At 45.2% G+C, this 18,742-nt stretch overlaps 1 protein-coding gene across 2 annotated transcripts in view; it reads right to left on the bottom strand.

The window, feature by feature from the left end:
• The window catches only part of frmpd1a (FERM and PDZ domain containing 1a), an 81,761-nt gene that overhangs the window by 23,744 nt on the left and 39,275 nt on the right, over positions 1-18,742 (bottom strand). For both annotated transcript variants that reach the window (XM_090210007.1, XM_090210008.1), the window contains exons 3-8: positions 16,892-16,996; positions 16,396-16,571; positions 12,840-12,942; positions 12,618-12,663; positions 11,208-11,312; positions 800-895 (exon numbers count right to left, since the gene is read on the bottom strand). In XM_090210007.1, the coding sequence (XP_090066133.1) occupies positions 800-895; positions 11,208-11,312; positions 12,618-12,663; positions 12,840-12,942; positions 16,396-16,571; positions 16,892-16,992 (627 nt within the window). In that variant the 5' untranslated portion in view covers positions 16,993-16,996. The remainder of the gene's footprint in view (positions 1-799; positions 896-11,207; positions 11,313-12,617; positions 12,664-12,839; positions 12,943-16,395; positions 16,572-16,891; positions 16,997-18,742) is intronic.

Genomic DNA, 18,742 nt, shown 5'->3' on the forward strand with positions numbered 1-18,742 from the left:
GAAACAGACAGAACAGGAGACAGGGTCATCACTATGTCCTGGGAAACAGACAGAACAGGAGACAGGACACTGATTTGTTAGGCCAGTTAAACTATATGGTTGAGGTTGAGCCAGGACAGCCTGTAGAGGAGGAGTCTATATTGTCTGAACCAGAACGGCCTGTAGAGGAGGAGTCTATTGTCTGAACCAGGACGGTCTGTAGAGGAGGAGTCTATTGTCTGAACCAGGACGGCCCGTAGAGGAGGAGTCTATTGTCTGAGCCAGGACAGCCTGTAGAGGAGGAGTCTATTGTCAGAGCCAGGACGGCCTGTAGAGGAGGAGTCTACTGTCAGAGCCAGGACGGCCTGTAGAGGAGGAGTCTATTGTCTGAGCCAGGACAGCATGTAGAGGAGGAGTCTATCTGCTTCTGTAGTGTGAGGCAGCTTGATGTTCATGTTCACCCCTGGACAGGACACTAGTAGACAGTATTTAACTGCCTTGTTCAGGGGAACAGTGGGTTAACTGCCTTGTTCAGGGGAACAGTGGGTTAACTGCCTTGTTCAGGGGAACAGTGGGTTAACTGCCTTGTTCAGGGGCAGAACGACAGAGTTTTATTTTGTCAGCTCGGGGATTCGATCTAGCAACCTTTCGGTTACTGGCCCAACGCGCCCCAGTAAAGTTCCTTATTAACAAATCAAATCAAATTTTATTGGTCACATACACAAATTTAGCAGATGTTATTGGTCACATATTATATTAGTAGTATCACCCAGGATTATACTTATAATATGATAGTGTAGTATGTGTATGATATAGTTACCTTGACAGTGGTGTTGGGTTCAAACTTGAAGGCCTTAGTCTGTCCGTTCTCCAGATACACCTTTAGAACGTTGGGGAGGAAGAGCAGCGAGTTGCCCTGGAAACCAGATGAATCAGGAAATAAGGGTGTGTTATTATTAGCTAAATACTTTTACTGGTATCAGATACATATTAGAGAAGGGGGGGGGGGGGGGGGGTGACAAATAAGCTACCTGGGCCTGTGGTGATAATAGTAATAATAATAGTATTTTCTTGTTGAGGATCCATTAAAAGGGGTTATGTGAAGAACCCCTAAAGGATGCTCCAGGAACCTTTACGTTTTAGAGTGGATGTCTGTCTCTCTCTCTGGCTCTCAATTTCAATTTCTGATAGAATCATTTGTATGTTTAAGATAATGACTAAAGTGTTCCACCCTGAAACCATATCATTGTATGAAATGTGTTGAGTCATAATTCAATCATTTGTGTGACTAGGCCATTGTGTTACTATTTCGCAATATGAGCTGGGTAGAGTTGAGACATTCAAGGACAACTGTCGACTTGTGATAACAGTGAAACTAATCACTGGAAAGAGGCCTCCCCACCCTAGGGAGGGGAAACACTGTTAGAAATGGTTAGACTTGAAGAAGATAATGAAACATGTTGCAGAAGTGTGATTAACAACGTATGTGAACTCTGGAAAAATACAGCCCATCTAAAGAGAGGTGGAGTTTCTACTGATGTGAGTTCTTGTGTGTGTGTGTGCTGTAAAAAGATTGTGTTCTCATTTTGAAGACAGAGCGCTCTCTGAATAAAGTATTGATCTATTGCATAATCTGAGACTTTGTCTAATTCTTTATTAACCGGAGATGTACGACCTCTGGGAAATAGACAAAGCTTGAGGGATAACCGAGTTCAACCATTGAGACATTCTCGTGACAATTTCACATGAAGGGCTTTATTGGCATGGGAAACATATGCTTTCATTGCCAAAGCAAGTGCAATAAATAATAAACAACAAAAAATGAACTGTAAACATTACACTTATTAAAGTTCCAAAAGAAAGAAGACATTTGGTGTTTTACTTTGTACACAGAGGATATTTTAGCAGAATTCTGCCTGCAGAGTCTCAATTTGGTGTTTGTCCCATTTTGTGAATTCATGGTTGGTGAGCGGACCCCAGACCTCACAACCATAAAGGGCAAAGGGTTCGATAACTGATTCAGGTATTTTTTGCCAGATCCTTGGTATGTTCCTTTTGATGGCATAGAAGGCACTTCTTGCCTTGTCTCTCAGATCGTTCACAGCTTTGTAGAAGTTACCTGTGGTGCTGATGTTTAGGCCGAGGTACAGTTGAAGTTGGAAGTTTACATACACTTAGGTTGGAGACACAGTTTTTCAACTACTTCACACATGTCTTGTTAACAAACTATAGTTGTGGTAAATCGGTAAGGACATCTACTTTGTGCATGACACAAGTAATTTTTCCAACAATTGTTTACAGACAGATTATTTCACTTATAATTCATTGTATCACAATTTCAGTGGGTCAGAAGTTTACATACACTAAATTGACTGTGCCTTTAACTTCACTAGGGTAGGGGTAGTATTTTCACTTACGGATGAAAAGCATGCCCAAAGTAAACTGCCTGCTACTCAGGCCCAGAAGCTGATATGCATATGATTGGTAGATTTGGAAAGGTAACACCCTAAAGTTTCCAAAACTGTTAGAACAATGTCTGTGAGTATAACATAACTGATATGGCAGGCAAAAACCTGAGAAAAATATATTTTATGTTTGAAGTTTTCTATTGAATGCCATTACAGTATCCATTGACTTAAAACTCAAATTGCGCTTCCCATGGCTTCCACTAGAGGTCAACAGTCTTTAGAAATTGTTTCAGGCTTGTATTCTGAAAAATGAGGGAGTAAGACCTCTCTGAATGAGTGAACACTGCAGTGGCCCAGAGCTTTTTCATGCGCGAGACCGAGGGTGCGCCTTTCTTGTTTACCTTTTATATTCACAACGTTATTGTCCGGTTGAAATATTATCGATTATTTAGGCTAAAAACAACCTGAGGATTGATTATAAACATCGTTTGACATGTCTCTACGAACTTTACGGATACTATTTGGATGTTTCGTGTGCCTGTTGTGACTGTGTTTGAGCCTGTGGATTACTGAACAAAACGGGGGGGGGGTTTGGATAAAAAGAGAGACTTTATTGAACAAAGCGAACATTCATTGAGTAAACGGGAGTCTCGTGAGTGCAACCATATGAAGATCATCAAAGGAAAGTGATACATTTTTATCACTATTTCTGACTTGTGTAACTTCTCTACTTGGCTGCTAACTGTTTGTAATGATTTGTTTGCTGTTCTGAGATAATCGCATAGTTTGCTTTCGCCGTAAAGCCTTTTTGAAATCTGACACCGTGTTTGGATTAACAAGAAGTTCATCTTCAAACCGATGCATAACACTTGTATGTTTTATGAATTTTTACAATGATTATTTCTGTTTTTGAATTTGGCGCTCTGCAATTTCAGTGGATGTTGGCCAGGTGGGACGCTAGTGTCCCCTAGTGAGGTTAAACAGCTTGGAAAATTCTAGAAAATTATGCCAGGGCTTAGCAGTTTCTGATAGGCTAATTGACATCATTTGAGTCAATTGGAGGTGTACCTATGGATGTATTTCAAGGCCTACCTTCAAACTCAGTGCCTCTTTGCTTGACATCTTGGGAAATCAAAAGAAATCAGCCAAGACCTCAGAAAAAGAATTGTTGACCTCCACAAGTCCGGTTCATCCTTGGGAGTAATTTCCAAATGCCTGAAGGGACCACGTTCATCTGAACAAACAATAGCAAGTATAAGGGTAGGCTAGTGGTTAGAGCGTTGGACTAGTAACCGAAACGTTGCATGTTCAAATTAGCAAGGTAGGAGCCACTGCTCCAAAACCAACATAAAAAAGCCAGACTACGTTTTGCAACTGCACATGGGGACAAAGATTGTACTTTTTGGAGAAATGTCGCCTGGTCTGATGAAACAAAAATAGAACTGTTTGGCCATAATGATCATCATTAAGTTTGGAGGAAAAAGGGGGACACTAGCAAGGCGAAGAACTCCATCCCAACTGTTAAGCACAGGGGTGGCAGCATCGTGTTGGGGAGGTGCTTTGCTGCAGGAGGGACTGGTGCACTTTACAAAATAGATGGCGTCATGAGGAGGAAAATTATGTGGATATACTGAAGCAACATCTCAAGGCATTAGTCAGGAAGTTAAAGCTTGGTCGAAAATGGGCTTCCAAATGGACAATGACCCCAAGCATACTTCCAAAGTTGTGGCAAAATGGCTTAAGGACAACAAAGTCAAGGTATTGGAGTGGCCATCATAAAGTCCTGACCTCAATCCTATAGAAAATGTGTGTGCAGAACTGAAAAAGCATGTGCGAGCAAGGAGGCCTACAAACATGACTCAGTTACACCAGCTCTGTCAGGAGGAATGGGCCAAAATTCACCCAACTTATTGTGGGAAGCTTGTGGAAGGTTACCTGAGACATTTGACCCAAGTTAAACAATTTAAAGGCAATGTTACCAAATACTAATTGAGTGTATGTAAACTTGTGACCCACTGGGAATGTGATGAAAGAAATAAAAGCTGAAATATATCATTCTCTCTACTATTATTCTGACATTTCACATTCTTTAAAGTGGTGATCCTAACTCACCTAAGACAGGGAATTTTGACTAGGATTAAATGTCAGGAATTGTGAAAAACTGACTTTAAATGTATTTAGCTAAGGTGCATGTAAACTTCCGACTTCAACTATATAGTTTTTGTGTGCTCTAGGGCAACGGTGTCTAGATGGAATTTGTATCTGTGGTAACTGGACCTTTTTTGATTTACAGTCAGGGCCCAGGTCTGACAGAATCTGTGCAGAAGATCTAGGTGCTGCTGTAGGCCCTCCTTAGTTGGAGACAGAAGCACCAGATCATCAGCAAACAGTAGACATTTGACTTCAGATTCTAGTAGAGTGAGGCCGGGTGCTGCAGACTGTTCTAGTGCCCTTGCCAATTTGTTGATATATATGTTGAAGAGGGTGGGGCTTAAGGTGCATCCCTGTCTCACCCCCTGGCCCTGTGGAAAGAAATGTGTTTTTTTTAAATTTATTTTACACACTTGTTGTTTATGTAGATTAATTTTATGATGTTGTATGTTTTTCCCCCAACACAACTTTCCATCAATTTGTATAGCAGGCATTCGTGCCAAATCAAAAGCTTTTTAGAAATCAACAAAGCATGAGAAGACTTTGCCTTTGTTGGGTTTGTTTGTTTGTCAATTAAGGTCTGCGGGGTGAATATGTGGTCTGTTGTACGGTAATTTGGCAAAAAGCCAATTTGACAATTGCTCAGTACATTGTTTTTCACAGACGAAATGTACGAGTCTGCTGTTAATAATGATAATGATAATGCAGAAGATTTTCCCATGGCTGCTGTTGACGCATATCCCACGGTATCTCTCTCTCTGTCTGTCTCTCTGTGTCTCTGTCTCTCTCAATTCAACGTAAGTGCTTTATTGGCTTGGGAAAAGTATGTTTACGTTGCCAAAGCAAGTGAAATAGAAGATAAACAAAAGTGAAATGAATAAATAAATAAAAAATAAATAATAATAAAAAAATAAATAAAAAATTAGTAAACATTACACTTACAAAAACATTACAGTAAACATTACACTTACAAAAATTCCATAAGAATAAAGACATTTCAAATGTCATATTATGTCCATAAACAATGTTGTAACGATGTGCAAATAGTTAAAGTACGAAAGGGAAAATAAATAAACATAAATATAGGTTCTCTCTCTCTAAATATATATCTGCTTCTCTCTCTGTCTCTCTGTCTAAATATATATCTGTCTCTCTGTCTCTCTGTCTAAATATATATCTGCCTCTCTCTCTGTCTCTCTCTCTAAATATATATCTGCCTCTCTCTCTGTCTCTCTCTCTAAATATATATCTGCCTTTCTCTGTCTCTCTGTCTCTTTCCATCTGTCTTTCTCCATCTGTCTCTCTGTCTATTATACTGTGTTTTTCATGTCTCTCCCTCCCTCTTTATGTTCCTCCTCTCACCCCCTCTCTTCCACTCTCTCCTCCTCCCTTTCAATACATTATTCTTCTGTAATCACAGCTGTTCTGAAGGGAATCAGACTGGCATTGATCCAACCACTCAATCTCTTCCTGTTGTTCTCTCTCTCTCGCTCCACCCCCCCTCTCATCTCTCTTTCATTCTCCCTCCACCTCTCTCTCTCTCTCTCTTGCTTTCTCTCTCTTCCTCCAACCCTTTCTCTCTCACTCTCTCTCTCTCTCCACCCCTCGCTCCGCTCCCTTCCTCCCCCACCCTTCTCTCTCTCTCTCCCCCTCCACCCTTCTCTCTGCTCCCCTCTAATCGTTAATAGTGCGTTTACACTGAGTATACAGAACAACACCTTCCTAATATTGAGTTGCATCCTCCCTTTGCCCTCAGAACAGCCTCAATTTATCGGGCTATGGACTCTACAATGTGTTGAAATCGTTCCACAGCGAGGCTGGCCCATGTTGACTCCAATTATTCCCACAGTTGTGTCAAGTTGGATGGATGTCCTTTGGGTGATGAACCATTCTTGATACACACGGGCAACTGTTGAGTGTGAAAAACCCAGCAGCGTTGCAGTTCTTGACAAAAACTGGTGCGCCTGGCACCTACTACCATACCCCGTTCAAAGATACTTAAATATGTCCATTCACCCTCTGAATGGTACACACACAATCCATGTTTGAATTGTCTCAAGGCATAAAATCCTTCTTTAACCCGTCTCCTCCCCTTCATCTTTAACCAGGTCTCCTCCCCTTCATCTTTAACCAGGTCTCCTCCCCTTCATCTTTAACCAGGTCTCCTCCCCTTAATCTTTAACCAGGTCTCCTCCCCTTCATCTTTAACCAGGTCTCCTCCCCTTCATCTTTAACCAGGTCTCCTCCCCTTCATCTTTAACCAGGTCTCCTCCCCTTCATCTACACTGATTGAAGTGGATTTAACAGGTGACATCAACAAGGGATCATATCTTTCACCTGGATTCACCTGGTCAGTCTGTGTCATGGAAAGAGCAAGTTTTCCTCATGTTGTGTAAACTCAGCGTTTTCTCCTGTAATCAGGGAATCATCCAGCCCTCGATACGACCACTCTGTCTCCGTATGAGTCCCAAATGGGAACCTATATCCTATATGCCAAAGTTCTGGTCAACAGTAGTACACTATATAGGGAATAGGGCCCTGGTCAACAGTAGTACACTATATAGGGAATAGGGCCCTGGTCAACAGTAGTACACTATATAGGGAATAGGGCCCTGGTCAACAGTAGTACACTATATAGGGAATAGGGCTCTGGTCAACAGTAGTACACTATATATAGGGAATAGGGCCCTGGTCAACAGTATTACACTGTGTAGGGAACAGGGCCCTGGTAAACAGTATTACACTGTGTAGGGAACAGGGCCCTGGTCAACAGTAGTACACTATATAGGGAATATGGCTCTGGTCACTAGTAGTACACTATATAGGGAATAGGGCTCTGGTCAACAGTAGTACACTATATAGTGAATATGGCTCTGGTCACTAGTAGTACAGTATATAGGGAATAGGGACCTGGTCAACAGTAGTACACTTTGTAGGGACTTGAGATGCAGCCTCTGTCTCTGATCACTAGCGGAAGCTTGTGGTCCCCCCTCTTGTCTGTTCCTTTCTGTATGGAGTCCTCCAGGGAGCTTGTTCCTTTCTGTATGGATTCCTCCAGGGAGCTTGTTCCTTTCTGTATGGAGTCCTCCAGGGAGCTTGTTCCTTTCTGTATGGAGTCCTCCAGGGAGCTTGTTCCTTTCTGTATGTAGTCCTCCAGGGAGCTTGTTCCTTTCTGTATGGAGTCCTCCAGGGAGCTTGTTCCTTTCTGTATGGAGTCCTCCAGGGAGCTTGTTCCTTTCTGTATGGAGTCCTCCAGGGAGCTTGTTCCTTTCTGTATGGAGTCCTCCAGGGAGCTTGTTCCTTTCTGTATGGAGTCCTCCAGGGAGCTTGTTCCTTTCTGTATGGAGTCCTCCATGGAGCTTGTTCCTTTCTGTATGGAGTCCTCCAGGGAGCTTGTTCCTTTCTGTATGGAGTCCTCCAGGGAGCTTGTTCCTTTCTGTATGGAGTCCTCCAGGGAGCTTGTTCCTTTCTGTATGGAGTCCTCCAGGGAGCTTGTTCCTTTCTGTATGGAGTCCTACAGGGAGCTTGTTCCTTTCTGTATGGAGTCCTACAGGGAGCTTGTTCCTTTCTGTATGGAGTCCTCCAGGGAGCTTGTTCCTTTCTGTATGGAGTCCTCCAGGGAGCTTGTTCCTTTCTGTATGGAGTCCTCCAGGGAGCTTGTTCCTTTCTGTATGGAGTCCTCCAGGGAGCTTGTTCCTTTCTGTATGGAGTCCTCCAGGGAGCTTGTTCCTTTCTGTATGGAGTCCTACAGGGAGCTTGTTCCTTTCTGTATGGAGTCCTCCAGGGAGCTTGTTCCTTTCTGTATGGAGTCCTCCAGGGAGCTTGTTCCTTTCTGTATGGAGTCCTCCAGGGAGCTTGTTCCTTTCTGTATGGAGTCCTCCAGGGAGCTTGTTCCTTTCTGTATGGAGTCCTCCAGGGAGCTTGTTCCTTTCTGTATGGAGTCCTCCAGGGAGCTTGTTCCTTTCTGTATGGAGTCCTACAGGGAGCTTGTTCCTTTCTGTATGGAGTCCTCCAGGGAGCTTGTTCCTTTCTGTATGGAGTCCTCCAGGGAGCTTGTTCCTTTCTGTATGGAGTCCTCCAGGGAGCTTGTTCCTTTCTGTATGGAGTCCTCCAGGGAGCTTGTTCCTTTCTGTATGGAGTCCTACGGGGAGCTTGTTCCTTCTCACTTGTATTTACAGGAAAGGGACAGGACCTCTAAAGGGACAGGACATCTAAAGGGACAGGACATCTAAAGGGAAAGGACATCTAAAGGAACAGGACATCTAAAGGGACAGGACATCTAAAGGGACAGGACATCTACAGGGACAGGACATCTAAAGGGACAGGACATCTAAAGGGACATCTACAGGGACAGGACATCTAAAGGGACATCTACAGGGACAGGACATCTAAAGGGACAGGACATCTAAAGGGACATCTACAGGGACAGGACATCTAAAGGGACAGGACATCTAAAGGGACAGGACATCTAAAGGGACATCTACAGGGACAGGACATCTAAAGGGATGGGACATCTAAAGGGACATCTAAAGGGACAGGACATCTAAAGGGACAGGACATCTAAAGGGACAGGACATCTAAAGGGACAGGACATCTACAGGGACAGGACATCTAAAGGGACAGGACATCTAAAGGGACAGGACATCTAAAGGGACATCAACAGGGACAGGACATCTAAAGGGACATCAACAGGGACAGGACATCTAAAGGGACATCTACAGGGACAGGACATCTAAAGGGACAGGACATCTAAAGGGACATCTAAAGGGACAGGACATCTAAAGGGACAGGACATCTAAAGGGACAGGACATCTACAGGGACAGGACATCTAAAGGGACAGGACATCTAAATGGACAGGACATCTAAAGGGACAGGACATCTAAAGGGACAGGACATCTACAGGGACAGGACATCTAAAGGGACAGGACATCTAAATGGACAGGACATCTAAAGGGACAGGACATCTAAAGGGACAGGACATCTAAAGGGACAGGACATCTAAATGGACAGGACATCTAAAGGGACAGGACATCTAAAGTGACAGGACATCTAAAGGGACATCTAAAGGGACAGGACATCTAAAGGGACAGGACATCTAAATGGACAGGACATCTAAAGGGACAGGACATCTAAAGGGACATCTACAGGGACAGGACATCTAAAGGGACAGGACATCTAAAGGGACAGGACATCAAAAGGGACAGGACATCTACAGGGACAGGATATCTAAAGGGACAGGACATCTAAAGGGACAGGACATCTAAAGGGACATCAACAGGGAAAGGACATCTAAAGGGACATCTACAGGGACAGGACATCTAAAGGGACATCTACGGGGACAGGACATCTAAAGGGACAGGACATCTAAAGGGACATCTACAGGGACAGGACATCTAAAGGGACAGGACATCTAAAGGGACATCTACAGGGACAGGACATCTAAAGGGACAGGACATCTAAAGGGACAGGACATCTAAAGGGTAATCTAAAGGGACAGGACATCTAAAGGGACATCTAAAGGGGCAGGACATCTACAGGAACAGGACATCTAAAGGGACAGGACATCTAAAGGGACATCTAAAGGGACATCTAAAGGGACAGGACATCTAAAGGGACAGGACATCTAAAGGGACATCTAAAGGGACATCTAAAGGGACAGGACATCTAAAGGGACAGGATATCTAAAGGGACAGGACATCTACAGGGACAGGAGATCTAAATGGACAGGACATCTAAAGGGACAGGACATCTAAATGGACAGGACATCTAAAGGGACAGGACATCTAAAGTGACAGGACATCTATAAAGGGACATCTAAAGGGACAGGACATCTAAAGGGACAGGACATCTAAAGGGACAGGACATCTAAATGGACAGGACATCTAAAGGGACAGGACATCTAAAGGGACAGGACATCTAAAGGGACATCTAAAGGGACAGGACATCTAAAGGGACAGGACATCTAAAGGGACAGGACATCTAAAGGGACAGGATATCTACAGGGACAGGACATCTAAAGGGACAGGACATATAAAGGGACAGGACATCTAAAGGGACAGGACATCTACAGGGACAGGACATCTAAAGGGACAGGACATCTACAGGGACAGGACATCTAAAGGGACAGGACATCTACAGGGACATCTAAAGGGACAGGACATCTACAGGGACAGGACATCTACAGGGACAGGACATCTAAAGGGACAGGACCTCTGAAGGGACAGGACATCTAAAGGGACAGGACATCTAAAGGGACAGGACATCTAAAGGGACATCTAAAGGGACATCTAAAGGGACATCTAAAGGGACAGGACATCTAAAGGGACAGGACATCTACAGGGACAGGACATCTAAAGGGACAGGACATCTAAAGGGACAGGACATCTACAGGGACAGGACATCTAAACCACAGTGAAAGCCAAGCAGTGAGGATAGGGAGGAATATGGGGTTGTCATATGGCTGAGAGATAAACCACTTGCGACTGGCTCCATACAGCAGTCATGTCAGCTCCATAAAGCATTAACAGACATGTCCATCTGGTGCTCTAGAAGTCACTGCATAGACTAGATCATACATGAATCCTGGACAGATATGACACAACAGCTTCATAAAGGGCTTATAACACATCAGGCAGTGACAATAGGGTGTCGTTAAGAGTCTGACGTACCTGAGAGTGACTATTGACCTCAACCTCCTCAGCAAAGCGAACTTTGACCGGGTTGGACCGGAGTTTAGCTCTCTTTTCTGGGGTGATGAAGGAAGACTTGGGTCCCTGAGAAACCACAGGAGGAGAAATTAGGACTTGGGTCCCTGAGAAACCACAGGAGGAGAAATTAGGACTTGGGTCCCTGAGAAACCACAGGAGGAGAAATTAGGACTTGGGTCCCTGAGAAACCACAGGAGGAGAAATTAGGACTTGGGTCCCTGAGAAACCACAGGAGGAGAAATTAGGACTTGGGTCCCTGAGAAGCCACAGGAGGAGAAATTAGGACTTGGGTCCCTGAGAAACCACAGGAGGAGAAATTAGGACTTGGGTCCCTGGGAAACCACAGGAGGAGAAATTAGACAGAGTTTCCAAAAGGCACAAGGACACAGACTGCACAAACTGTGGTTTAGCGGTAATGCTCACAGCATAGACAAATAACATTCTCCTCACCCTATCCGGGTTCAAACCCCTTCTCCTTCCTGTTGTCTGCCTCCTTCCTGTATATCAATCTGTTTCTATACCTGTCTAAATAAAGTGTCAGTAAACCCTAAAAAAATCTAGATCTGAAAACTAACAGGTAGTGGATAAACAACAGAACCTCAGAGACACTAATCTGACTGATCAACCCAACAGGCTGATAAACAACAGAACCTCAGAGACACGAGTCTGACTGATCAACCCAACAGGCTGATAAACAACAGAACCTCAGAGACACGAGTCTGACTGATCAACCCAACAGGCTGATAAACAACAGAACCTCAGAGACACTAATCTGACTGATCAACCCAACAGGCTGATAAACAACAGAACCTCAGAGACACTAATCTGACTGATCAACCCAACAGGCTGATAAACAACAGAACCTCAGAGACACTAATCTGACTGATCAACCCAACAGGCTGATAAACAACAGAACCTCAGAGACAATGATCTCAGACAAACGTAAATGTTGTTGGGGTTTCTCCACTGTAGGTAACGCCAGCCACTGCAACACATCCAGGGAGTGTTCCTAATGGATAAAACTATGTGTGTTGTTGTTGAGAAGAGTCAGTGTTCCTAATGGGGAAAACTATGTGTGTTGTTGTTGAAAAGAGTCAGTGTTCCTAATGGATAAAGTGTGTTGTTAAAAATATCTGCAGTTGCCCATTCATCAACACGCAGGCAAGCAGACACACACACGCCGAGGCCACACACACACACACACACACGCCGAGGCCACACTACTAGGTCATAATAAAGGCGTGACAACACTCTGCTGCCTGTGGGGAACCATGATGGAGCACCTGGGTGTGTGTGTGTGGTTTCTCTGTTGATGAAGAGAGCAACTGTTAACTGAAGGAAGAATACAACATGGAAAACATAGTGACTCACCGCTGAGTTTCTGAGGACCGTTATCATCACAGAGTGCTGACACTCCCTAGGGGGAGGGAGAGAGAGAGAGACAGAGAGAGAGAGAGAGAGAGAGAGAGAGAGAGAGGGAGAGACAGAGAGAGGGACAGAGAGTGGGGGTCAATATGATAAATAAATGCTTGTGTGTTTGTGAGTATGTATGCATGCGTGTGTGTGTGTGTTTGTGCGTGTGTGTTATTGTACCTGATGAGGTCAGCCGCTTGCTCTGGGGTCAGGTCGTCGACGGCAACATTGTTAATCTTTACGACCTGGTCGCCAGGGACGAGCCTTCCATCAGCCGGCCCCGCTACCCACACACAAACACACAGGATCCTCTTCCTCATCATCTTGATCAACAGAGTATATAACAGATCATTGCTGATAAAGGATTCACACTCTCTGTCTCTGACTCTCTCTCTCTCTCTGACTCTCTCTCTGACTCTCTCTCTGTCTCTGACTCTCTCTGACTCTCTCTCTGACTCTGTCTCTGTCTCTGACTCTCTCTCTCTCCCTGACTCTCTCTCTGACTCTCTCTGTCTCTGACTCTCTCCCTCTCTCTCTCTCTGACTCTCTCTCTGACTCGCTCTCTCTCTCTGACTCTCTCTCTGTCTCTGACTCTCTCTCTCTCTCTCTGACTCTCTCTCTGTCTCTGACTCTCTCTGACTCTCTCTCTCTCTGACTCTCTCCCTCTCTCTCTCTCTAACTTTCTCTCTCTCTCTCTATCTGACTCTCTGTCTCTGACTCTCAGGGTTTTTGAGTCAACAGGAGGGAGGGCAGAGCAACAGGGACAGAGAGACAGAGACAGATGGTGGTATTACTGAGATCAGTGCCAGAGAGCCCAGCCTCAGGGGGCCGTTACTATCTGTAGTGTGTGTGTCCATCTGATGTGGCGCAGAGGAACAGCAAACGTGGTTACAAAAAACAAAAAAGCACAACGCCCCTCCCCCATGTGACCTACTGGTTGTGTTTATGTACCCCATGTGACCTACTGGTTGTGTTTATGTACCCCATGTGACCTACTGGTTGTGTGTATGTACCCCATGTGTCCTACTGGTTGTGTTTATGTACCCCATGTGCCCTACTGGTTGTGTTTATGTACCCCATGTGACCTACTGGTTGTGTTTATGTACCCCATGTGACCTACTGGTTGTGTTTATGTACCCCATGTGACCTACTGGTTGTGTTTATGTACTAGCTGTCTCCAGTTAGACTAGCTGTCCCCAGTTAGACTAGCTGTCCCCAGTAAGACTAGCTGTCTCCAGTTAGAATAGCTATCCCCAGTAAGACTAGCTGTCCCCAGTTAGACTAGCTGTCCCCAGTAAGACTAGCTGTCCCCAGTAAGACTAGCTGTCCACAGTAAGACTAGCTGTCCCCAGTTAGACTAGCTGTCCCTAGTTAGACTAGCTGTCCCCAGTAAGACTAGCTGTCTCCAGTTAGACTAGCTGTCCACAGTAAGACTAGCTGTCCCCAAGTTAGACTAGCTGTCCCCAGTTAGACTAGCTGTCCCCAGTTAGACTAGCTTTCCCCAGTAAGACTAGCTGTCTCCAGTTAGACTAGCTGTCCCTAGTAAGACTAGCTGTCCCCAGTAAGACTAGCTGTCCCCAGTTAGACTAGCTGTCTCCAGTTAGACTAGCTGTCTCCAGTAAGAGTAGCTGCCCACAGTAAGACTAGCTGTCCACAGTAAGACTAGCTGTCCCCAGTTAGACTAGCTGTCCCCAGTAAGACTAGCTGTCTCCAGTTAGACTAGCTGTCCACAGTAAGACTAGCTGTCCCCAATTTAGACTAGCTGTCCCCAGTTAGACTAGCTGTCCCCAGTTAGACTAGCTTTCCCCAGTAAGACTAGCTGTCTCCAGTTAGACTAGCTGTCCCTAGTTAGACTAGCTGTCCCCAGTAAGACTAGCTGTCCCCAGTCAGACTAGCTGTCCCCAGTTAGACTAGCTGTCCCCAGTCAGACTAACTGTCCCCAGTAAGACTAGCTGTCCCCAGTTAGACTAGCTGTCCCCAGTTAGACTAGCTGTCCCCAGTCAGACTAACTGTCCCCAGTAAGACTAGCTGTCCCCAGTTAGACTAGCTGTCCCCAGTCAGACTAGCTGTCTGTCATAGTTTAAGTGTACCTATGATGAAAATTACAGGCCTCTCTCATCTTTTTAAGTGGGAGAACTTGCACAATTGGTGGCTGACTAAATACTTTTCTGCCCCACTGTATTTACAGTAGGTCTGTGAGGGTAGTCTATATACAGTAGGTCTGTGAGGGTGGTCTATATACAGTACGTCTGTGAGGGTAGTCTATATATAGTAGGTCTGTGAGGGTAGTCTATATACAGTAGGTCTGTGAGGGTAGTCTATATACAGTAGGTCTGTGAGGGTAGTCTATATACAGTAGGTCTGTGAGGGTAGTCTATATACAGTAGGTCTGTGAGGGTAGTCTATATACAGTAGGTCTGTGAGGGTAGTCTATATACAGTAGGTCTGTGAGGGTAGTCTATATACAGTAGGTCTGTGAGGGTAGTCTATATACAGTAGGTCTGTGAGGGTAGTCTATATACAGTAGGTCTGTGAGGGTAGTCTATATACAGTAGGTCTATGAGGGTAGTCTATATACAGTAGGTCTGTGAGGGTAGTCTATATACAGTAGGTCCGTGAGGGTAGTCTATATACAGTAGGTCTGTGAGGGTAGTCTATATACAGTAGGTCTGTGAGGGTAGTCTATATACAGTAGGTCTGTGAGGGTAGTCTATATACAGTAGGTCTGTGAGGGTAGTCTATATACAGTAGGTCTGTGAGGGTAGTCTATATACAGTAGGTCTGTGAGGGTAGTCTATATACAGTAGGTCTGTGAGGGTAGTCTATATACAGTAGGTCTGTGAGGGTAGTCTATACACATCCATACACACAGGGCCCTACTGTAGGTACTATACAGCATATGAGGATAAACCCTTTGTTGTCCTATTGATCTCCCATGAACCGTTCCTCTCATTACTGTAACCACCACCACACACACACCAGCGATACTTCCACTAGCTCAGCAACCTTCCCCCTCCTCTCACTGTGTCCCAAATGGCACCCTGTTCTCTATAGGGCACTACTAGGACTCTGGTCAAAAGTTGTACACTATATAGGGAATCGGGTGCCATTAGCGACCCACCCTCAGTCTCCACCTGGGCTTATAACAACACAAACCCTAATGGAGCCTATGGAACCACACAAAACCCCTCTTCTCCCTTTTCTGTACAGCTTGTCAATCTCAATGACATCACAATCGGATTCAATAATTTGATCATAGATGTAGTTGGATCCTGCACCTGATGGAGTAATCACTAGCAAGACTGCCAGGATCTCAGTTTAGCAAAGGATGATTGGTCAAAAGACTGCCACCTGAATTCAACAGCATAACTAATTGGTCTGATAACTAATAACTAATAACTAACTAATTCTGCCACCCAACCAACCAAATTATTAAATCAAATCTTCAAGTGACTCTGAAACCATATGTTTGTTTTTTTCTCTTGCTGTTTTTCTCATCAGATGTTGATTGTTAAATTAATCTGTCCAGCGGTCCCAAGCTCATGACAGCACAATATAGTCCTATGTCAGGGTTATGATGGTCCTATGTCAGGGTTATGATAGTCCTATGTCAGGGTTATGATAGTCCTATGTCAGGGTTATGATAGTCCTATGTCAGGTTATGATAGTCCTATGTCAGGTTATGATAGTTCTATGTCAGGTTATGATAGTCCTATGTCATGTTTATGTAGCCTACCTGGGGTGATGTCCTGCACCAGTATGGGTGTCTGAGGTGTCAGGGTGATTCCATGAGTGTTGAGGAGGGGGTCTCGTAGGATCTGGACGGTCAGTCTAACCGGGTAGCTGTTCTTCTGATCCTGACCGCTAGACTCTCCCCCCGCAGCCGCCTTCCCATCTACCAGGATACGCTCTCTGATTGGGGTAGAGACCAGGTATCAGCCAGAGGACAAGGTATCAGCCAATCAAAACAAACAAGGAAACACTTCCTCATAATAGTCTCCAACAGATGATGTCCAATATTGCCTTGAATAACTAGGCCTAACCCAAATAAAACCATTTAGACAAACCCATTACTAGACCCCAGGCCTAACCCAGACGAACCCATTTCTACCCCGCAGGCCTAACCCAGACAAAGCCATTACTAGCTCCCTGGCTATCCCAGTCAAACCCAAACTAGCCAGGCCTAATGCCAAAGCTAACTGTGTTACGTGGCTGACCTGGTTAGTACTAACCTGCTGCTGGAATCCCTGGAGCGTCGTAGCCATCGCCCCACCACCTGCTCCACCCGACTGGTCCTGCGGGACGGGGAGCGGCTTCTGTCCCGCTCCTCCATTTAACTACAGACGGGGGTTAAAGGTCAGAGGCCAAGGATGAGAGCAGGGGTTCAAATATAGATTAACATTGTGACTATTGTTCCATTGCCTGCATTAGAGGTATGCACGAAGACATGTCATAACTTTCAATGAGCAACATTTCCTGTATGACCTAGGGATGTCTGACTGGGAGGGTGTGTCCTCTATCTCTGATTCAGATCTTTAAATGTTTTACCCCTCCCTCCCTCCCTCCCTCCCTCCCTCCCTCCCTCCCTCCCTCCCTCCCTCCCTCCCTCTCTCTCCCTCCCTCACCCCTCCCTCCCTCCCTCCCTCCCTCCCTCTCTCTCGCTCCCTCCCTCACCCCCCTCCCTTCCTCCCTCACCCCCCTCCCTCCCTCCCTCCCTCCCTCCCTCCCTCCCTCCCTCCCTCCCTCCCTCCCTCCCTCCCTCACCCCTCCCTCCCTCCCTCCCTCCCTCCCTCCCTCCCTCTCTCTCCCTTTAACTTTAACTGTTGCAGATCAGCATGCCCCATATAAAAAATCAAGGGTTAAAGACAATTCATGGATCACGCATTAATTGTCAGAAAGGGCTAAAGCTAAACTTGACTGGCTTCTCTTGACTGGGCTAAAGCTAAATTGACTGATTCTACCTCTTGACTGGCTCCTCTTGACTGGGCTAAAGCTAAATTGACTGATTCTACCTCTTGACTGGCTCCTCTTGACTGGGCTAAAGCTAAATTGACTGATTCTACCTCTTGACTGGCTCCTCTTGACTGAGCTAAAGCTAAATAGGTAAAAAAAAAATATTAGAATCACTGGCACCTTTCAGCTAAGAAGTTTTTTTTTTTTACTTCAAACTACACACAGTGGCCAGTTTAGGAAGACCACCCTGTTCACAAAAATGGATCGCTCCTACAGGCAGTGACTCACATGGCTGTGGCTTGCTAAATAAAGCAGGCAGACGGGCATTCAGTTACTGTTCCATTGAACGTTAGAATGGTCAAAACGAGTGACCGAAGCAACTCTATATAAAGCAGGCAGACAGGCATTAAGGCATTCAGTTACTGTTCCATTGAACGTTAGAATGGTCAAAACGAGTGACCGAAGCAACTCTAAATAAAGCAGGCAGACAGGCATTAAGGCATTCAGTTACTGTTCAATTGAACGTTAGAAGGGTCAAAACCAGTGACCGAAGCAGCTTTGAGCACGGTATGGCCGCCGATATCTCAGAAACGGACTCCTGTGTTTTTCACGACAGTGTCTAGGGTTTACAGAGAATGGTGTGACAAGAAAAACACATCAGTCCTGTGGGCGTAAACAACTCGTTGATCGAGATGGGTCGAAGGAAAATGGCAAGAATCGCACAAAGGCTAATAGGCAGTCCACAAACAGATAAATAATGGTGCAGTACAACAGTCGTTGATACTTGTCACGGATGGGCTATTGCAGCAGACAAACACACCGGTTTCCACTACTATCAGCTAAAAACAAGAAGAAATGGCTCCTGCGGACACGCAATCACCAACACTGGACAAATGAGGAATGGAAATACATCGCCTTGTCCGATGAATCCCGGTTCCTGTTGCGTCATGCTTATGGGGCCATACTACCCCTGAACAGGCAGTTAACCCACTGATCCTAGACCAGTCCGATGAATCCCGGTTCCTGTTGCGTCATGCTTATGGGGCCATACTACCCCTGAACAGGCAGTTAACCCACTGATCCTAGACCAGTCCGATGAATCCCGGTTCCTGTTGCGTCATGCTTATGGG

The sequence above is a fragment of the Oncorhynchus mykiss genome, chromosome 19 (genome assembly GCF_057628025.1).
Source record: "Oncorhynchus mykiss isolate SJ-2025 chromosome 19, ASM5762802v1, whole genome shotgun sequence".
NCBI classification, from domain to species: Eukaryota; Metazoa; Chordata; class Actinopteri; order Salmoniformes; family Salmonidae; genus Oncorhynchus; species Oncorhynchus mykiss.